The following is a 23,014-nucleotide window of genomic DNA, read 5'->3' as shown; positions in this document are numbered from 1 at the left end:
TCTGGCAGGGCAAAAAACCCAGAATAAAATTTAAGATTTTGACTGATGCAAAGGATAGAGGGGGCTTTGCCCTGCCGGACTTAAAACTTTATTATGAAGCAGCGGCTTTTTGCTGGCTGAAACCATGGCTACTTCTTGAGAATACAGACATTCTGGACCTGGAAGGTTACGATAATAGTTTTGGTTGGCATGCATATTTATGGTATGACAAGGTAAAGGTACATAGAAATTTTAAAAACCATATTGTTAGGAAAGCATTGTATAATGTATGGAATCGATATAAAGATTTGCTTGAAAGTAAAACCCCCAGGTGGTTGTCACCAATGGAAGCCAAGGCGGTAAAAAGACTGAACATGGATACAGAGTGGCCAAAATATTGTGAAATTATAGAATATGATGGTGAAAAGTTGAAACTACAGAGTTTTGAGAAATTGAAACCTAAAGTTCGAGATTGGTTACATTATTTCCAGATCAATGAAACTTTTAAGCAGGACAGAAAACTAGGATTTCAGAAGGAGAGGTCAAAGTTAGAAACAGAATTGCTAGAACCCAATACCAAGAATTTGTCTAGAATGTATAATCTGCTGCTAAAATGGAATACACAGGATGAAACGGTTAAATCAGCTATGATTAAGTGGGCACAGGATATTGGTCATGATATTATGTTTGCTGACTGGGAGCAGTTATGGACCACAGGTATTAAATTTACGGCATGCAGTGCCCTGAAAGAGAACATAATGAAAATGATCTATAGGTGGTACATGACTCCAGTCAAGCTTGCAAAGATATATCATTTGCCCAATAACAATTGTTGGAAGTGCAATGAATGTGAAGGAACTTTTTATCACCTTTGGTGGACCTGCCCAAAGATTAAGGCCTACTGGGAAATGATCTATAATGAAATTAAGAAAATCCTTAAGTGGACATTTGTAAAGAAACCGGAGGCTTTTCTCCTGGGCATGGTCGGCCAATTGGTACCAAAGAAAGATAGGACCTTTTTTATGTATGCAACAACAGCAGCAAGAATCCTTTTGGCGAAGTATTGGAAGACTAAAGAATTACCTACTCTGGAAGAATGGCAGACCAAGGTGACTGAATTTATGGGACTGGCAGAGATGACCGGCAGAATTCGTGACCAGAGGAAAGAGACAGTGGAGGAGGACTGGAAAAAATTTAAAATCTATCTTAAAAATTGTTGTAAAATTTCGGAATGTTAAGATGTCAAGGGATTGGATACAAAGAATTACAGCTATAAATTGAAATTTATAAAATAGAATTTTTTTAAAGAGAATTAAATATAAAAATGGGATGAAGAATTGCTAAAAAATTTTAAAATATGGATGCAGGGAAGGGGAGGTTTGGGGAAGTCGTGTTATGTTTATTTGTTTTTTGTTTATGTTGTAAAATCAATAAAAATTATTTAAAAAAAAAAAACTGATTTATCAGGGTAGCTGATAAGTCATTGCAGTGTGTGAGAAAGCAAAAATAATATGAGGAATTCATGGCACAAAATGGTGATCAAACCAGGTTATACACAATATATTTTATGTTTTAAAATTAACAAAGCAACTTTCCATCAAGAACATGGTACCCAATGGCCTCTAGGCATTGTTGGGTGGAATCTACACACATATAAAAAACGCTGTGAAAATGCTTTTTAAAAAAACATTTTGAAAAATATATTGAATTTGCCTTGGCTTATCATCGCCATCTAGTGTCACATTTGTGTATTGCAGTTTACAACACACTTAAAATGTTTTATTTGCAGCTGTATGGCTGAGTCCCTGAACTACAGTCCCTGAACTACAGTTCCCATGAGCCCTAACCATTGGCCATTCTGGGAGTGGTAATCCAAGAGCAGATGGAGGGTATCATGTGGTCCAGACTAGATGTCTCCACTTGATGCAACCAGGTGCAAAGAACAGGGCTTCTTCCGTGTGTTTTTTATCTATTTGGCTGTATTTGTGTTCTATTTAATTATAAATAAAACCTCCAAGCTCTATTTTTAATAATTCTGTAAAAGAAGAAATTGCAGTAAGTACAAATTGTTATTCAGGGGCAATAGAAAATGCATCTCTTTGCTCCAGTGTTCAAAACTCTAATTGTTCTAGGCGCATTTTGCGACTGGGAATTTCATTAGCGCGAGCAGTTTCTGAGCTCTGGGCACAGTGCTGCGCCTAAGATTTCAGATTAAAACTGTGAAATGGAAGGAAAGGAGAACCTTTTTTCTGCCTCCCAGCTACTCTCTGAAGACTGGAGAAGACACCCTTCTTAATAATATTAGGGGGTTGGGCAGGGGAAGGACTAGAATATGTAAAAAATGAAAATAATATTTTAGCTGCAGTTCATTCATTTTCAGCTTTGTATTGATATTAAAAAAGCATGCCTAGACATTCCATTGTTGCGCCCATAACCTAGGTTTAAGGTGCCATTTAGCTCCTAGCTTTCATATCTCATTTTTTAACACTGGTTTCCTCAATTGTGAAAGTTAAATAAAGATACATTCTGCATAATTATGAAAGTTACAATACCACTGTACTTCTTTTTTCTGTCTGGTTTTCCTTGCTATCTAGGTCACTAGTGTACTTGTTATATGTCACAGTCGTTTAAGGGTGCTATGGAATTGGCCTGGTTTTTTTAAAGTGACCATCTATTCAAAGCTTTCTCAGTTTCTGACCTTCAACTTTGCCTTCTAGTACATTACATCTCCAGTCTTTATTTATTTAAGATATTTTTACCTTGTCTTTTGAACTTATTTAGCATACAACAACTACATTCAGAGCAAACTATAGCAGGGAACCCAGGACCACTAACCAGCATTTTTCTGAAGTGTTGAATTGGAGTCCAGTCCATATACTGTATTGTAATTGGTATGCATGCTTGACATATACATGAATACAGTGCTTCTCCCCCCCCCCCCAAAAAAAAATGTTTAGGGGAACTCTCATTCCATCTGAGACTCAGGAAACACCATAACAGGAAATGAGGCCTCCATTGGGGTTAGCAGCAGAACTGACGACTCTCTGTGCTAGAGAAGATATGTAAAATTTTAATTGTTTTAGTTTCTTCTCCCATTAGATTCACAAAATGTTTAGGGGTATGCGTACCCCTGCGTTCTCCCCCCCCCCGAAAAAAATCACTGCAGGAATATATCTGAAAGGTATGTAAGGATGATAAATAAAGATGCAGGATTGAATGGCAATAGAATATTTATCATTATGCATTCAAAACATTTTCCTTCATTATATACACAAAGGAAAGATGAGTTCTGATTAATTATCTTTTGGATTACTGATAGCTGAGTCAGGAAGTGTCAGCAGCATATTTATTGAAAAACACTTCTGAGGTCAGTACAAGGAAGCCATCTTCCAAGTACTGATCTTTGTGTCATTCTTTGTATAATCTTTTCCAGGACTTCTTTGAGAGGTGAATTGCTTCATGTTCCAAAGACAAATATCAGAAAATGCCTTGAAGCTTGCATGCATAATTAAATACCACTGATGGGGAATAGGGCCAGTGATATCTTTTCTTTCATTGATCTGGTATAGACTCACAAGAGCACGCAGTAGCAAGATTGCTGCCAGTTGAGCTGTTTGTAGACACACTCTGTTACTGTTACACTGCTTCTGCAAGGCTAGGTGTTCTTCCATACCCGATACATCAGTCTTGTGCGTAGTTATTATCATTTTGTGTAAGTGATGGCACTTGAATAAATGTATCAGAATTATAATATAGGAAATTATATGATGATGATAAGTGATGCTTTGCTATGTGAAGCAAAGGTGGATTAACAGCACTGGTGGTCCGCTGCTGTATGCAGATTGAATGTGAAGTCGAATTTCTTTGCTATTATATCTGATAATAAAGGCCTGTGAGACTTCCTGATATGGCCAACCTGAGTCAAACCTAACCTCCACACCCCCTTTTTCTTTGTTAAGTGTCTCAATGAAGGTTTACAGGATGTTGGATCTTATTGATTGTGTAATCCAGCTTTGTAAATAAACTCACAAAAGTTACTAGATGCAAATAATAATAATAATAATAATAATAATAATAATAATAATAATAAATATTAGAGACTCCTGCAGCACCGTGCTGTAATTCCATGCTGGGTGCAGAGTAGAGGGTTTCCTTCCTCTGAAGCCAGCTTTTACTTCTGTGCAGGGTGCAGAGGGAGGATGCATGCAGTTCCAGGTTGCCTGTGCGTCCCAGGAAAGTGCTTAAATATAAAGTGTCATCAAGCTAACTTCAGCAGAGGATACTTTTTAAATAAAGAAGCTTATTCAAGCTTACAAAAGTTATTGTATGAAGTCAGTTTGTCTTAGCAGTTTAGGTCATGGCCTTATACTGAATCATACCATTAGTCCCTCTAAATCATCATCATCATCATCATCATCATCATCATCATCATCTTCATTGTCACTACACCACATGTGTGCAGTGAAATTAAACAATCCCCCCCCCCATATACTCAGTCTTGTTCGCGCTCTGTGTGCTTGTCAGAAGTCAATTACACCACTCTTTTTTCCCATTCAGCAGCCCAACAGCTCACAGATAAAAACTGTTCTTTAACCTGTTGGTGCGGCTGACTATACTTCTGTATCTCCTGCCCGAAAGTAGGAGATTAAAGAAGCGCTGGCCAGGGTGTGAGTCGTCCCTAAGAATTTTCCTCGCTCTCCTGAGCTCAGTATTATCTGCTACACTGACGGACAGCAACTCTCCAGGGTTTTAGACCATCTTGGCTGTGCGTCCTAGAAGACCTGCTCCCTGCCCTGCAGGCCTTTTCCCACGTGGTCTGGGAGGGCAGGGCTTTGACTGACTCCAGCTACAAAAGCTGAGTCTGGCGAACGGACTGTTGGGCTGCGGCATTATTTAGCATGTTTTGTTGGGTGGAGGTTGTTACTGTTGTTGCTGTTAATTTGTTGTATCTTACAATTGTATCTTATGTGAAAATTGTTCAATTTGGTTGTGTACTTTTCAGTGTTTGTTTATTGTTTATGGCTACTTCGCTGCGCCTGTAGTTTTATGTACAGTGGTACCTTGGGTTACATACGCTTCAGGTTACAGACAGTTCAGGTTACAGACTCCGCTAACCCAGAAATAGTACCTCAAGTTAAGAACTTTGCTTCAGGATGAGAACAGAAATGATGTAGCAGTGGCGCGGCGGCAGCAGGAGGCCCCATTAGCTAAAGTGGTGCTTCAGGTTAAGAACAGTTTCAGGTTAAGAACCGACCTCCTGAAAAAAATTAAGTTCTTAACCAAGGTACCACCGTATGTTGTGAGCCACTTTGAGCATGGTTTGGGCTTTGGAACAGCAGCATACAAATAAAACGATTGATTGATTGATTGATTGATTGATTGAAACAGTTTCCATGGGGAGGAAACCCTGTGGCTGTATGTCTAGAGGGTTCTAGATGATGAGAATGTGCAACTTTTCTTTCTGATGGTCTTTTTATTTGTATTTTAAAAACCTACTTTTTAAAAAGTCCATTCATATATGAACTTAATGAGAAAAACGAGACAATAATTGTTTTTTGTGTATTTTAAAAGAGAATGACTTTTCTCTTTCTGTTGCTCAGTTGAAGTACAAAGGAAATAATTCAATTTCCTAATAGATTACTTTTTTTCTTTTTGTAAATACAGCTGTAGTTGATTGGACATCTGCCAAGAACAGTAGTTCACTCACATAGGGAGACTAAAAAAAAAGTAGTGCAGCTGCAACAATACAACACTATTTGTTGAGTGTTCTGTAGCGCTGTACATTGTCATTATGCTATTAGCACAAAACAGAACCAGCACTGACATGGGCAAGGAAGGGCAGTAGCTCCTTTGAGCTCCATTTGTAATGATTCTAATTGACATCAGATCAGGACTATATGCCAGGACCGACCTGTCCTCCTGGCCTGGACGTTGTCATTTACTCTGCTCTTTGATTTAATCTATGGGGGAAGGAGTGGGGGTGAGAGATGTTCTTTATCAAGAGAAGAAAGCCAGTGCCACTACTGACATTGGTGAGGAGTTGCTGCTCTTGTCAGTGAGGCAATTGAGGAATTTATAGGACCTTACATTTTTGGCAGAGTTTGACTTCCAGCAAGTATTGGGGCCATTCAAGTCTGCAACAGCTACTATGTCTCTCCTTTTTGAACGTTCAGTAATCTGCTGTAGGAAGGTATCATCCAAGCCTTTAGTCTGGATTGGAGGTCTATAGCAGAAGTCAGTGTTGTTTCCCTCTCCTACAGTTTTTATCCCATGCACTCTCAAACTGAATTCCTTGCTCTAAATCATGGATTTCTTCACAACTGTACACATCCATTACATATAATGCTACTTCTCCTTCTTTCCTGTTTGGGCTATTTCTTTTGAATAGGCCATATACCCCTCAATTCTTACATTCTGGTCATTAATGTCATCCCACCAGGTTTCAGTAATGCCTATTAGATCATATTTGTCATCTATTGAGGGCTCAAATTCATCTTGTTTGTTTTCCATTCTCTGTGCACTGGTATAAAGACAACTGATACCATAAGTCATTCCAGTCCAGCTGCTCCCTTTTTGTAGTTTCCTGCCCTTTAAGAGGTTTCTCAGCAGCGGAACTTTTATAATATGTTATTCTGATACAGTTATTGTGTATTGGTACAATATTTTAGTACATTGTCACAGGCGATTTTAATTGGGAATTTGGCTAATACTTGATGATGATGTAATGAGTGATTTTATGGGGGGTGGGGAGTCCTCTCAACAAAAGGATCATCCTGTATCTAGAGTTTTGCTGGCAATCTCAATACAGAATCCATAAATGAAATGTAAAAGGAGGATGATAAGCTTTTCCTTTTTCTCTTTTTTGCTATTTATATTGTCTGGGTTGAGGTAATGAATAGTAATATTTAGACATTTGCTTGAAATACCGATGAAGGACTGTGGCCTTCTTTGCTGTCAGTATAGTTGATTTTTATGCTTCTTCATTTAAAATGAACCAAAAGATTTGAATGCTTATCTAGTCATTGTTTTCTGCTGAACAGAAAACACGGTCTTATTCAATGTACAAAACTATGCAACACCTCATTGATAGGCCTTGTTTCTGCCCATAGTTTAATTTTTTTAAATGAGTGTATTGTCTGGTGGAGTTGTGTGCTAAAAATTATTTATTGATGTAGACAATTTCTTGCATATCTAGCCTCTTTTATTCAGCTCCTCCAAAATATTACACAGCAGTGCAGTTCTTCAGATACTGATTGATTCTATTTTATAATGGTAGGATTTCAGTGTTAGAAACTAGGGGCACTGCCCCAATCAGTAATTACGGTAGATCACTAAAGACCATAGATTTCCACAGGTTTTCTATTCCTGCTCATGGAAGGAAAAACTTTAATGTTCCCATGTGAGAAATGCAGATAATTTCACTCTCTGCAGGCAATTTTATGAATGACTCCTGTGAGCTCTATTATAATTAAGGCCTGACTTTATTATAGTTTAATTTTTAGCAATTTACAGAAAGCATAAATATAATTGTAGGTTAAGAGTTAAGTAGGAATTGCAATGCCATAATGTATGTCTGTGTTTCTTTTAAGATAACGGAAGTGTGGGACCAGCTGAAGATCTTTTACCATGCAAGATTTGTGGGAGGACTTTTTTCCCAAATGCATTAGTGAGTATAAAAGTCAGGTGACTTAAAAACATGTTCCTGTCTAACCCTTCATTTAAAAGTGAAGCTATTGTGCCAATTTGAATTGTTTTATTTAATTAATTGATGGAACTTGTATACTACTTAATTGTAAATACATTTAAGCAGTTACAGGCATAGTTGGTTTTGTTCCTAATAATATGGGCTGCATTCAGACGTGGGGTTTATTGCCCATATTATTCAGACGTGGGGTGGCTGTGTTATAGTAGTAGGAGTAGGAGTAGGAGTAGGAGTAGTAATAGTAATAATAATCATCATCATCATCATCATCAAACATACCCTGCCCATCTGGCTGGGTTGTCCCAGCCACTTTGGGCAGCTTCCAACACATAAAAACATAATAAAACATCAAACATTAATGGTAACAATCTGATCCAATATAAAAGTCACAATAACTTTAAAATAAACAACTTCTATCACACAAAGCAACATTCCAACAATCCATCAGAATCTAATAGTAAACAGTTAAATTAAACACCAGCAAATAATAATTAAGCAGTTCACACTTATCAGCCACAATAAAGAATTACCAATCTATAATCAAAAAACAAAACAGCAAATCACAATGCATAGAACACCACAAAACGTACAAAACCATGTAAAAAGATCAAATTGAGAAACAAAGACACACAACATAAGACTGTTTTAAAAAAAATAAAAATCCCTGACCATGAAATTGCAGGAAAATTACAACACAAAACTCATGATTTTCAAAGTTAACTGGGTTGCAAATGGATTTTTTATGGAAACAATTAATATGGAAATGAGCACTGAACATCTAGATTTCCAGGAATGACTTTTGCATCATGTGAATGATCACATAAAGGTAAGGAAATGTTGGGGAGACAGAGTAAAGTGTCCTATGAATGCAGCCTTGGTCAGTATAAATGAATCTATTCATAAAAGTCCTGAGTATATTATGGGATGGATTTGCATTTGAAACTTCAACTTCGTTTTATACTATTGAGTAAAGTGGGATGGCGAAGAATACATATAAGTTTTATCCTCCCACGTCTCCCTGCTTATTTGATGGGATGGCTAGTAGGAGGAGGGGAGGAAACCTGCTTTCGAAATAAAAATGTTGCATTTCTTTCCTCTTCTACTTATAGAAGAAGCATGTTCCCATTTGCCAAAGAGCTGCTAATAAAAAAAGAAAAGCATTTGACTCCAGCAGACAGAGAGCGGAGGGAACTGATATTTCCACCGTCAAACCTCTGAAGCCACGGGTAGGTACTGGAGCATTAGAATATTCCCTTTTTTTTTTTTAGACAACTGTGTGTCCATAGGCATGTAGTTGAATTATTAGTTGCATGTGCGTGATGACTTTCGAAGTTTATTCATAACAATCTGTGGGATATAATAAATCTAGCAGGGGAGTGGTAATTGCCTTAAGCAGCATACATCACAGAATATCCTAGCTGGGATTAAATTTAAATATTTAAAAAATACTGACTGTAAAATTAATATTGGATTTGAAATATGTGGCATGATGGAATCGGGAATAAATCAAGCTTGAGCATTATCACAGTGGAACTTTGAGTTGTGGACATAATCCGTCCCAGAGGCACGTCCGCAACTCAAAGTGTTCGCATCCAGAAGTGCCGCTTCTGCACATGCGCGAGTGGCGAAATCCAGAAGTAACCGTTCAGGTACTTCCGGGTTGCTGCGGGACACAACTTGAAAAGACGTAACCTGAAGCGGACGCAACATGAGGTATGACTGTACTTAGAAGTAATTGTTCAGCGACATTTGCTTCCTCCTTAGGATCTCAGCTAGTGTGCTTATTAGGCTCTTCTGTTTTAAGGAGCATTAGTAGAGCCACTTTGTAAGTTCATAACAAAAAGTTGTCTTTTTCAAAGGAGTTCCAACAATTATGGAAGATTAGAGCAGGGCCATATTTTACTACAATCTTTGCGTCTCTTGGACTGTGGCTTTGAACACAGATTCTGTGGCAAGGATTTTTTTTCAGTCAGCAAAGGGAGAGAAATTGTGCCTGTGAAAAATGCTGCATATCAGAAGACTAATTTTTTTTATACAAAGCGAGGAAATACATCATGTGCTAGCCCAGTTTCTGTTGGTATAGAAGTCTGCAAGCTGTTGGTTACACAGAATGTCTTCGATGCTTAAGATCAAAAGCTTGCATAGTCATACACCACCTGGAGTTTATTTTGTATAACAATATTTGGTGGAACAGATGTGACACAGCAGCTGATTACCAAACTATGAATGAAAGCAGGTGATTAACTAGTGATTCCCAAAGAATGGCTCTTCCTAACCAGGCCACATAGGTGATATCTACAGGAAACTGCCTTTGAATGCAACTCAGAAAGTTCTGCTGGTGCAGAATATGTCTGCTTGGGTGCTCATTTGACCCAGGTTCTCAGAACATATTTTATTGATTCTGTACCAATTACGGATGCAGTCCTAGGCTCAATTCAAGTACAGTCATACCTTGGGTTACAGACGCTTCAGGTTGCGCATTTTCTAGGACTTCCGGGTTAGCGCCATCGCCCAATGGCGGATTCCCTCCGAGCTCCGGAGGGAATCAGCTCAGTAGGAGACGGGTCCTGCCGCGGCGGTGATGCGGGGACCCTCAGAAACCACAGGCGCTGAAGCCTGTGGACCTGGTGACTCGGCGGGCACCATCTGTGCCCTCCCCGACCCAAGAAGGAGCCTTTTTAAAGGCTTCGGAACGGGGGACGGGGAGAGGCGTGGTGCTGAGAGTCGACTGCTACTCCTACTGAGGGAAGCCGCATGCCATGGTCAGAGAGCGCTGACTTATTCCTTTGAACATTTGGACCCAAACTAAAAGCCCATGAGTAATACGGAAATTGGATCTATAAAAGAAAGATTTTTTTTGTCTGAATTCGGCACGATCGGGGAAGGCGTAAAGAGGAAGTCCGTCTCCCCGCCTTGTAAACAATTTGAAGCAAGGACTAAATAACTAAGGTCGAGAGAACATCTCCTTTTTATTGGATAAAGCTATTAATTGCACGGATTGATAGTATAAGTAACTGTGCTGGAGAATAAGAGCTAACTTTGAGAGCTAAAGTGCCACCCCCTCCCCCCGGGACCCGGGAGTGATCCGCGAGAGGAGCCTGTTGAGGAGACATAGAAGATTTTGACAGCTGTCAAATTAGCTGTCAAAGTTGGAAAAAATAGAGAACTTTGTTTCTGATGTTCTTGCTGGTTACATTAGTTACAATATAGTTATAAATTGTTGAAAATAAAGAAGAACTGAAACAAGTTAACTTGACTTTTGGGCTGGAAGTGGAAGGAATACTGAATAACCAGAATCCCTCTAGAGGGGATTCAGGGACATTACAAGAATGGATATAGGTCGAAAAATACTAGCTGATCTGGACGAGGTTTTTTTTCTCTTGGGAAAGTTGCAAGAGCAAAGTCATGTTTTGTCTACAAGTGTCACAACTTTGAAGTCAACAGTAAATAAATCTACTGAGTTGGATAAGGACTTGATGTACAAAGTCCAGGCAGCTGAACAAGAAGAGAAATTTGAGAAATTTGAGGAAGTGGAGAAAGAGATATATGCTGAACAGGAGGAGCAGGAAGGAGGGGCTGAAATGCTGCAGAAGGCAAAGGAGAGCCAGAGGCCTGTCAAGATGGATATAAAAGAAAATAAGGACTGGATGATGAAAATTTGGTTTGAATTGAAGAATGAGGAATGGAAAGATATCCTTCTGTGGAGATCTGAAGATCTATGGACTATAAATCTGATTAAGGTGGAAGTTGGAGCTTTTGGGACATTTGGACTTAAAAGGATTAAGAAACAAGATTTGAGCTCCACCTTTAAATATGGAGGTCTGGCTGGAAGGTACATGGACATTATCGGGACAGAGCCCCTCCGAGACTTGGTGGTTAATACAAAGGACTATCAAAAAAACCGGCAGGAACTGAGAGAGATTTAAGAGCCTCAGACGTGAGGTCTCCAGGCTGATAGCAGATGGACTAATGGACAATGGTACGGGGATCGAAACCGGGAAAGGGAGGGTGGGGTTTGGGAATCCAAAGGGTGTACAAATATATTCTGATTCTTTCTATCTTTTCTTTTTTTGCTTTGTTATTAGTATAAAAATGGGGAATTCGTGGAAGGGAAATTGGGTCAATCTTAGAAAAAGTCTTTAAGTATAACGATCGATGTATATAAGTCAAAATATAAGTTAAAATTTGATATATAAATTGAATTAAATATAATAATAAATTAAGGTTAAAATTAGGGACAAGAACTTGTTGAACAAATATTTGGACATGGAATACAAGAAGGGGAGGCAAGGGGAAGTCGCGGAAAAAAGTTATTGAAAATAAGGACTGTAAATGTGGAACGTCTTTTAATTCTGTTTTTTCTTTTTCTTTTTTCTTTTATCTTTTTTGGTAAATTGTTTTGTTGTTTTTTGCTTTTGTGTACTATTTGAAACTCTAATAAATATCATTTAAAAAACAACAACAAACAGGTTGCGCATTTTCAGGTTGAGCACTGCGCCGAACCCAGAAGTACCAGAACGGGTTACTTCCGGGTTTCAGCGCATGCACAGATGTGCTAAATCACGTTTTGCGCATGCGCAGAAGCGCCAAATCGCGACCCGCGCAAACACGGCGCTGTGGGTTGCGAATGCTACGGGTTGCAAACGTGCCTCCTGCACAGATCACGTTCACAACCTGAGCGTCCACTATACTGATTTTTACTTTTACCCTAGGTGGCTGGAAGTCAGGTTATTTGAACGACTGCCTGTATGAGTCTGGCTGTGCCTTAAGATAGGTATTGGGGAGGCCCTGCTGATATCATTGGCTTTTGAGATCTGATAGATTGGTGGGCAGAGTTATAGTATTCCAAATAACTTTCCTAAACTTTGTTTCCATTGGTTTTACTGGTACAGGATTTTGTTTGTTTTTTGGACATGCTATTGTGGCATTAGCAGTGATTTTCCATGGACCAGAAAGGTGACTTATACACATGGCATTCTTTAAATAACAACAACAACACAGAGATAAGTAAATAATGTCAATAGGAAGATACAGCCAAAAGAGTGAAATGGTTAACCCAGTGTATAGGACCAACCATGGAAAAGGTGTACATTGCGTCCGCTTAGGTATACAGAGCTCTTGTTTGGAAATCACTGTCAGCAGTGTCTAATGAAATATTAAATGTATTGCTTCTATATTTGTTTCATAAGTGCTCTCACAACTTCCCTGTCAAAGGATCTAAATACAGCTTTTGTATAAACTCTGCTTATCTCCTGAAAAGCAACATTACTTCATGGTTAAGGGAAGATATGTATTTAGTGGTGTTATATATAATATTGTATGCCCAGCTGAAGAAATCACTTTTATCAAATTGCTAATTTGTGTGTGTGCAATTTGTTGTTGTCTTCTTAGCCGGAGCCCCCAAAGAAACAATCAAACTGGAGGAGAAAGCATGAGGAACTCATAGCAGCTATACGAGCAGCCAAAGGAGTTGATCAGGTCCTTAAAGAAGGTGGAAAACTGCCCCCACCCCCACCCCCTACTTACGATCCTGGTATGTAATGTGACATTGTGGGCTTCAACTGCAGCATCTGTTTTGAGCAATATTGCTAATGAATGGCTAGACAGACACATCCCGTCTCTCTCAAAGGGTCAGGTGTTTTGTCTGGTCCTAAACAAGACTAATGTACAGTTCAAGGCATTTCATTGCCTCAAAATGGGAGGGCAAGGAATTAATCCAAAAAGCCTGCAGGCAAGGTAGACTAAGAAGGTGAGATTTACCTCTTAAATGCACAGATGAAGGGAAGGGGGAACAGAATCTCCAGTGGCATCCTAAAAAGAGCAGGCATTCTCCTAGGCCATAGCAGAGCTTTCCGCTGGCAGGTTCAGGGGGTGATGGAACATAGAAACAGGCATCCCAAGTGGCTGAATGTGGACCAGTAAGTCTCCTCTTGAAATCACACTTTCAGAAGTCACACCCAGTATAGTCTTAGAAATCCAAAATTTAGATATCTGTTGAAAGGGGCTCTCCAGGGGGAACAAAAAGGGCAGAGATGGTGAAGCTACTTGAAAAGAGAGGCAGGATTCAGTAAGGCTGTGCTTGGTACTACAGCATAAAAGAACACGGGTTTATTGATATTTTGTAAACTGATTTGAGCCTTTTTAAGGTGTATAAATTTTATTAAATAAAACAAAACAAAACATTGTTGGTCCATTAGTAGTTTCATGTTGTGCTGATTAGGGATGTGGGGTGTGAATCTTTTCCTGCTCGGATTGCAGAATGGACTCGCCTGATTTGATCCCGGATCAGTGGTTCACTTGAAAAATTGCAGCCTCGTGGAATCATTTGAGAGGCAGTTGGTGGGTTCTGTTCTGCCTCTGTTCTTTTAAAAAAGATTTTTTTTTTTCCTTTCTGAAAATAGGGCACATCGCTTGCCGCAGCCTGTAATGGTTAGCACATGAGACTTTTTGCTGCTGTGCACTTTGAATGCACTTACAGCAAGTCCCCTTGTGAGGCATGGAGCTTCATGGTGTCCTGTTGCTTTAGGGAAATTATATGGCAAAAAAACATGGCTGCCCCCAGTGTTTACAGTGTGGAGACCAAGAGGGATGGGTGTTATACTTTTAGAAGTTTAAAAGAAAGAGGGGGGGGGGGGAGAGAGAGAAACAAGCATCAAACGAGTTTTAGACTACCTTTGAAGTTCCTGTTATTATTATTTTACCGTTTTTTTCCAGGTAGAAATCCATTAAATATCTATGAGTGAGAGATGTTGTCTTGTCCCTTCTGAGAACTGGGACGGACCAGACTCTCATGGGTTCATCTCTAGTCCTGATTGCATTAGGGTGGAAGGGATTATTGGCTTTTGCATGTCCTAGCAGAGCACCTAGTGTTAGGAATTCTTGCTTTTCAATTCAGTAGAGGCTGGTGACTGGCACCATTTTCTTTAGTCACTTGACCTTGTCAGTTTTACACTTGCAGAGAAGGTAGAGACTGAAAATAAAATGGAGGCGTGGGACGAAATGGCGGTAGCTTGGCATCAACATTTTCCACTTTCCTCCAGATGAGTTTTTTTAGCCGTTACAGCTGCAAAGATAGACTTCAAAGATACTGCTTAAGTAAGCAGTGCTCATGGAAATCTCTAAAACTAGGGATGTTCCTGAATAAATGTTTTATGCATTTGGAATTACTTTAGTCCCCAGTAAAGCTGAATATCACCTTTGCATCTAGCAAAATCAAAATAAATTATACTAAGAATAAAATCACAGAATAAGCAATGCAAAATAAGTTACGCAGAATTTTAATGGTTTTTTTAGCTTGGGCGTCACACAGCCATGGATATAATATTGTTTTTTCGGTCTATTCTCCTTCCCAAAGTGCTGTGACGGAATCATTCTTGTGTCAAAAATTGCAGTGCTGGAAAAAGTTACATGTCTGTAAGAGAAAGTTCTCCAGGCTGTCATTAGATCCTCGAGTGGCTGGGGCAACCCAGCCGGATGGGTGGGGTCTAAATAATAAAATTATTGTTAGGCTCTCCTCTTTGCATTTTTGTCTTTGTAGGAGTATTTCGATGGCACTCAGATATAATCTGGAAAGCTTATAGTTAACCAATAGCTGAGTCTGCTTCCTATATATTTGGTTCCCAAAATGTTTTGCTGCATCTTGTACCGGCAAAGGATGAGACAGCAGGAATAGTGCTTGGAGTGCCAGTGACAGAAAATTCCAAGAAGTCTGACAAAACACAAGCTTGAGCTAATTTGAAAGTGTACTCCTTGCCAGTGATGGCAAAACCTCCTGTGTTTCTCCTTTACTGTGATGTCTGCTGTGTTGTCTAACAGAAGGTTTCCAGTTGGTTAAAGGCCCTAAACATGGTCAGAATAGCTCCCTGTGACTTACTTGTTGTTGTTGCTGAAGAATTTATATACCACCCTGTACCCAGAGGTCTCAGGGCAGTTCACAGAATAAAATAAAAATATAAAACCACAAAATACATAATCAAAATAAAAAGAACAACCCAATAACCCCCCCCCCAAAAAAAAACCCCACCACATTTTAAAAGGGCATAGCATGTCAGTCAAATCAGCCAAAGACCTGGTTAAAAAGGAACGTTTTTGCCTGGCACTTAAAAGTGTATATTTGCTATATGTGTTGAGATTTTGCAGTCACTCAGATCTATTCCAGCTGGATTTCACATTGGCCACTGACTTTGTACAGTGGTACCTCCGGTTGAGAGCGGGATCTGTTCTGGAGCCCTGGCCACAGTACGAGGAATTTGCTGCCAGAGGTGGCGTTTCTGCGCATGCGCGCAGTACATAGAAAGTTTCTGCGCATGCGCGTGTGGCAAAAACCCGGAAGTATACTTCTGGGTTTGCTGCTTATGTATCCCAAAGTTTACGTAACTGGAGGGATACATAAGCAGAGGTACGACTGTATTAGAAACATCTAATGCATTAATCAGTTGTAAATTCTAACTTTCATCATCTGAAGCTGTAGGATTATTGGAAAGGTCTAACATATTAATTACCTGCTTGCTTGACTCCTGCTCAACTTGATTTGTTAAGTCTCAACTTAAGACAAGTTGAGAGGTGATAATCTCCCTTCATTGCCTGTCCCAGTGGTTGAGGTGGTGGCGAAAACTTTATAGAAAAAGCATATTAGGGTTAGGAGTTATTTGTCAATCTTCAACTTGCTATTTTGGGATTAGGTGGTCAGGCAGGCTCCAGGTACTCCTCCTGCATTAACACTCAAAAGCTAGGCTTGTATTGTTCAGCAGACTTCTTTTAATGGTGGCCTCTATCACATGGACCTACCTCCTTAAAAAGCAAAGACCCATTTGCTTTTGGCTTTTATTTGCATTTTTTGGGAAGGCTTTTGAATGCTGATGGCTTCAATACTCAGGAATCTTCATTGATTTTTACTGACTTGCTTTTGATTTTTAACATGTTTAAATTATAATGCTGTTTCAGATACTATAGCAGTTTATGTTTTCTGTTTTTATTGTCATGCACTTTGTGGGTCTGGTCTAGAGTTAAAGTTGGGATAAAACCAGAGTGACTAAATTAATAAATAACCTGTACTGTTCTTTGTGTCTCATGGATTGCTGATGAATATAGATTATATCCAGTGCCCATATTGCCAGAGAAGATTTAATGAAAGTGCAGCTGATCGGCACATCAATTTCTGCAAAGAACAGGCAGCGCGTATTACTAATAAAGGAAAAGTGGTTACTGATTCTAAAGGGAAGCTTCCTACCCGAACGCAGGTGAATTATTATTATTTGCTCAGATGAATAATAAACCCTGCCTGAAGTGAAGTAATTCCATACTAGGGATCATCAGGAAAGGGATTAAAAATTTAAAAGCCAATAGCATCGTGCAGTTACACCAATCTATGGTGCAATCACACTTGGAATCCTGTGTACAGTTCTGGTCACTTCACCTCATGAAGGGAATTGTAGAGCAGGAAAAGCCTCAGAAAAGGGCAACCAAAATGGTCGAGAAGATGAAGCAACTCTGTTATGAGGAAGGTGACAACATTTGCAGCTTTGTAACTTAGAGGAAAGGCAAGTATTGGAGGACTTGATAGAGAGATATAAAATTATGCATGGTGTAGAGAAAGTTGGTAAAGAAAAGTTTTTCTCCCACTTTTATAATACAGTCATACCTTGGAAGTCGAACGGAATCCGTTCCGGAAGTCCATTCGACTTCCAAAACATTCAGAAACCAAAGTGTGGCTTCTGATTGGCTGCAGGAAGCTCCTGCAGCCAATCAGAAGCCGCGGAAGCCCCTTTAGATGTTCAGGTTCCAAAGAACATTCACAAACCGGAACACTCACTTCCGGGTTTGCAGTGTTCAGGAGCCAAAACGCCCAAGTACCAAGGCGTTTGGGATCCAAGGTATGACTGTACTAGAATTCATTGAAATCCAGTGAAGATGAAGGTTGGAAGTGTCCGTATTGCTTCACACAAAACATAGTTAAACTGTGGAATTTGCTGTTAGAAGAGATGGTGGTAACTACCACCCTGGATGTCTTTAAAAGAGAATTAGACACATTAATGGGGGGTAAGGATATCAATGGCTACTAGCTATGATGGCTGTGTTCTACCTCCACTATAAGAATCCTGCCTGTGTGTACCAGGTGCTAGGAAATGCAGGTAGGGAGAGCTCTGGTGCACTCAGGTTCTGCTTGCGGGCTTCCCAGGAATGTTTGGTTGGCCACGGTGAGAACAGAGTACTGGACGATATGGGCCTTGGACCTGATCCAGCACAGCTTTTATTTTTTACGAACATATAAAAAGATGATCACTTCAGCCTTTACTTAAATCAGCATTGGGATTTCTGGTATGTACATTATTCTTTTCATAGTAATAGGCAAGTAGACGCTAGATTTTCCTGGATGAAGTGAAAAAACCACAGCATTTCGAACCCTCTTTTTAAGGTGCATTTGCAAACACCCCATGAGATACAGAGCTATTGATCATTATAGTATTTCAAGACATGGAACTGTATGACTGAGCTGTTCAATGACTGGCTTTTGTGTCTGTTTCAGTACAAGTCGCCATCAGTAAAGAAGATGCCTCCATCAGGAATAACACCACCAGCCTCATCACGCTTACCACAACCAAGTAATGTCAATAAAATTGTTATTGTAGTTGCATATCAGGAATGCATGAATAAATATTGTATTGCCTCAAGGCTACTAGATATAATGGCTTGGATCCTGATTTTCTTTCCATGAATGGAACACAGTTTTCCTGCCACCCCATTTCTTCTATTCCTGGGGGTTGAGAAATCCTTGGTACGAGATATCTACAGATGGCTGTTGCAGCCATTACTTTATGTGAATCTTGGACCCAAGCCATTGCAGTGTGCATGCAAACTTCTGTAGTCTTCAGGTGGTTGTTGGTCTGCACCTCCCATTATCCCTGGCACTTGGCCATACGGACAGAAGCTAATAGGAATTGCAAACCAACCACATCTGGTTTCCCCACCCCAGCTCTCCCATGATTTATTGGTGTTTATCATCACGGCTTAAGAATTTCAAGTTGAAACAGAAGGCCAATGATATGTACCTTCCCATGGAGCTTGTTACTTGCAAATGCTGCTACAGAGTTCAGTAGCAGGATTCATCTCAGATATGTGCAGACATCCCTGGAGAGCTTCTGCTAGTCAGTGTAGACACTATTGAGCTAGGTAGATCAGCGGCTCAACTGTGTACAGTATAAGCAGAAGGTGATTGAGTGAATGCTTTGAGGCTGCATACTGTGATAAACTCCTTGTGCTCTTCTCAGTCATCACATTTTAAAAGATAAAAGATTTATTTTATTGCTTTAAAGGTGAGATGTAGAATCTTGAAAAAGGGACGCAGGTGGCGCTGTGGGTTAAACCACAGAGCCTAGGACTTGCTGATCAGAAGGTCGGCGGTTCAAATCCCCGCGACAGGGTGAGCTCCTGTTCTTCGGTCCCTGCTCCTGCCAACTTAGCAGTTTGAAAGCACGTCAAAGTGCAAGTAGATCAATAGGTACCATTCCAACGGGAAGGTAAACGGCATTTCCATGTGCTGCTCTGGTTCACCAGAAGCGGCTTAGTCATGCTGGCCACATGATCCAGAAGCTGTACGCCGGCTCCCTCAGCCGATAAAGCGAGATGAGCGCCGCAACCCCAGAGTCGGCTATGACTGGACCTAATGGTCAGGGGTCCCTTTACCTTTACCTAGAATCTTGAAAACAGTTGTGCAGTGCTTTCAGGCCTGTTACTAAGGCAGTATTACCTCTAGGAGAGTAGGAGATGAGAAAAAGGTACGCTTTCGAGACAGTGTACATTGCCTCTCTTGCCTTCTTGTGTTGCCTGTTGTGGTTGCTTCTTGTGGCCATTTAAAACTACACAAAGAAACTACGATGCTTGTTTGTCCTGACCTGAGAAGAACATTTCAGTGATTGGGTAGGAAGATGATGTATCAAACAGTGGGGATTGCTGGAAAACAGGCAGATTTATTTTTAAACATTTGTATGGCTACTGTAAAATACATTAAATTATGACTTGTAGGGCAGCTAGCCTTGCTTGTGGTATTGATATGCTTCCTGAATAATGAGTCAGCATGTTCTATTGCATAGAGCTTTGGGTTTGGATGGGGAAACCTGGCTTGAAATCTGGTTGGCTATTATGAAAAATAGGATGCTGAACTAGAACGGTATTATTATTATTTTTAATACAGAAAAAGTATTTTTATGTTCATAACCCCCACACAGCCTGAAGTCTTCTGGGTAATTCTGTGCAAGTCATTATCTTCCATGATTGCCCTGCTAAGATGATACTAGGCAGTTACAGGGTCACTTCGGTGCTCTTTATAGTGAATAACTCTGGACTTCATTTCTCTCTGCCTCAATTGGCCAATGCTTCCTCTCCCCACTGGCCCAGCTTTGCTGCTTTCTCGGTCAAAATCTTCCCATCCTGAAGTTGCTGTTTATTTACAGCAGGGGAAGGTTGGGGAGACTCATAATTAAGGTACCGTATTTTTTGCTCTATAAGACTCACTTTTTCCCTCCTAAAAAGTAAGGGGAAATGTGTGTGCGTCTTATGGAGCGAATGCACGCTGTGCAGCTATCCCAGAAGCCAGAACAGCAAGAGGGATCGCTGCTTTCACTGTGCAGCGATCCCTCTTGCTGTTCTGGCTTCTGAGATTCAGAATATTTTTGTTTGTTTGTTTTCCTCCTCCAAAAACTAGATGCGTCTTGTGGTCTGGTGCGTCTTATAGAGCGAAAAATATGGTACTTCGCTGGGACCAATTCATACAGTCGTACCTTGGAAGTTGAACAGCTTAGTTCCCAAACATTTTGGTTCCCGAATGTCGCAAACACGAAAGTGACTGTTCCAGTTTGCGAACTATTTTTGGAAGCTGAACGTCCGATGGGGCTTCCATGCAGGAGCTTCCAGCAGCCAATCAGAAGCCGCGCTTTGGTTTCTGAACGTTTTGGAAGTTGAATGGACTTCCAGAACGGATTCCATTCAACTTCCAAGGTACAACTGTATTTTGGAGGAGGTGGTATGGGGAGGAGGATAACACCCTCCCACCCAGCAGTACTGCAGCTGCAATCCCATTTGTCAGCTCTGACATCTCCTCTTAATTCAGGGTGTCAAGTCACAGAAACTCCCTCATCGCATGTAGTTTCATGATGTGAAGTAAGAATAAAGTAAAGCTGCTAAGCACAGAAATGATGTTTCCGTGTTTATTTAAAAAGGTACACCTGCAAATAAAATTCTGTCTACAAGTGGGCCAGTGGGAAGTAAAATCCAAAGTTTGTCTCCAGCTCATAAAAACTCAACAAGGACAAGCCCCCAAACAGGGTAAGTGCACAGTTAACGCTGTACGCATAGTATTTAATAAACACCTTTGAATACTTTGTCCTTCGTGATGGTTTCTATGTAAGAGAGTGAATTTTATAAATACAGTGAAAACCTGTGCAGCACAATAATATTTTGTTGGAAATCGCTAGGTTGAAAATCAGTTCGTCTCACACAGATTCTCAGGCGCTGTATCAATCAATATATTCTGTGTATTGTGATTACTCTTGCTGCTGAATGTTTGTGTGGTAGAAGCAATGGAGGAACATCAGCAGGAAGCTCTTGATATCAATAGTCAATGCTAATTTGGGCTAACGGCCCCAAACAACTGCATATTTTTCTCTTGTACTCTAGGTGGCAGTATTTGATCTCTGCATGAAAAGCAGAGAAAACATATTAGCAGCAATAGGGTTTAGGGCTTATATTTGAAAATAAATTTAGACATTGCTTTTTAATTGCTGCTGATGTGAGACAGTGTGTGACAATTAAAATAAGCAAAAAATGTATGTGGCTCTAGTGTATTTTGAATTTAGTATAGTGTTTGCTTGGGGCTGCTTGATTTCTGCCCTCTCATTTAGTTGAACTTTGTTTTCCCATTTCTCCTTTGTTGTTTTTAAGTCTCTTCATGTTTAAAGGGGAAGAACCAAATCTAAAGTAGAGATTTTTATCTTTGGACAGTACGTCAAGCTGCTGAACCTGGAATTGGTTTAAATAAACACCCATGAGAGACTTCAGTGTATGTGACAGTCTAGCTTGTGGGTAATTATCTAACCAGAAAACAGAACCAGACTAGCAGCTGCAGTCACCTGCCCATTGGAGCCCATATGTGCAAGAGTTTCCCCGTTCACTTCTGTTGGTAGTAAACTGCTTTGAACATGGAGATGAATGCTTGGAACTTCCTCTTCCCCACTGAAGTTAATGGGGAAGCCTGCAGAAATTGAATTTCATGTGCACATCTAAGCACCTCTAGAATTTGGGATCAGAGACAAAGAATTCAACACGGCAAACGTTTGCATATCAAAGGTGGAAAACTATTCCCAGCTGGCAGGCCAGATCTCAACCTCTCCACCCAGGATGCCATTTTGACAGGTGGGTGGGGCCAGCCACCTGTTAATCATATGACATCGTGGTGACAGTTCTAAACGACAGCATACCTTCAGGAGGGAACTTCCTACTGCCGTTGATCCCAGTGTAACTTGTTGTCAGAGCCAATTCGTTGCTTAGGATGGTTAGTGAACCTTAATGCCTCCCTTCACACCCCAAGCACCAGTCCCCACTGAAAGCCCTGCTACATCCAGAGACCTCTGTGTCCATAGCAGCTTATTGTGTGTTGACACTGAATTGCACCCTAAGCTTTTGCTTGCTTCAAAATTCTGCCTAATTGACTGAATTACTGTTGTCTTTTAGAGCGTCCATGAAATCACGGGCAGTTGCACCTACTAACGTGGCACGGAATGCTGGTATAGGTATGATGGCAAACAAAAGAAAAGCTTATAGTACTGAAAACTACTCAAACAGGTAATTAAGTATTACTGGAAGTATTTATGGCTTTCATATATCTGAAGATTACTGTCTTGTTGTGGGGGTGTTGCAGCTACACTTTAAAAAAACAATCCAGCCTAGACACTTGATTGGGGGGGAGGGGATAATATCACAGATAAATACTGAAGGATAAGACAACTGGCCTTGGAATGGAATACTTCAAAGAATCACAGTCACGTTTGGTGGAGACATGAGAGGGCCTTCTCAGTGGCTGCTCCCAGGCTTTGGTACTCCCTTCCTAGAGAGGCTTGACTCCCTCCTTGTTCTTCCACCGGCAAATGAAGACCTTATTCCAACAGGCTTTTGGGAACTGACAGTTTTTAAAGGAAAATAATTTTAATAGTTCTGTGCTTTTTTATTTTTTACTATTTGCATGTTAATAGTTTTCTTTTTTATATTATTTTTATTCTGTCATAGTTTAATTAAATTTTAAGCTACCTGCCTTTTATGTTTTTACATTTCTGTGTTTTATTC

General features: G+C 40.1%; 1 protein-coding gene across 1 annotated transcript in view; it reads left to right on the top strand.

The window, feature by feature from the left end:
• The window catches only part of ZC2HC1A (zinc finger C2HC-type containing 1A), a 39,569-nt gene that overhangs the window by 12,510 nt on the left and 4,045 nt on the right, over positions 1–23,014 (top strand). Inside the window, exons 2-8 of the mRNA XM_081874653.1 lie at positions 7,569–7,645; positions 8,791–8,907; positions 13,073–13,214; positions 16,772–16,920; positions 18,207–18,282; positions 20,896–21,001; positions 22,406–22,516. Coding sequence (XP_081730779.1) covers positions 7,569–7,645; positions 8,791–8,907; positions 13,073–13,214; positions 16,772–16,920; positions 18,207–18,282; positions 20,896–21,001; positions 22,406–22,516 — 778 coding nt within the window. The remainder of the gene's footprint in view (positions 1–7,568; positions 7,646–8,790; positions 8,908–13,072; positions 13,215–16,771; positions 16,921–18,206; positions 18,283–20,895; positions 21,002–22,405; positions 22,517–23,014) is intronic.

This window comes from Podarcis erhardii, assembly GCF_964252035.2.
Source record: "Podarcis erhardii genome assembly, chromosome: 8".
In the NCBI taxonomy this organism is placed as follows: domain Eukaryota; kingdom Metazoa; phylum Chordata; class Lepidosauria; order Squamata; family Lacertidae; genus Podarcis; species Podarcis erhardii.
This window is presented reverse-complemented; position numbering and strand designations above follow the sequence as displayed.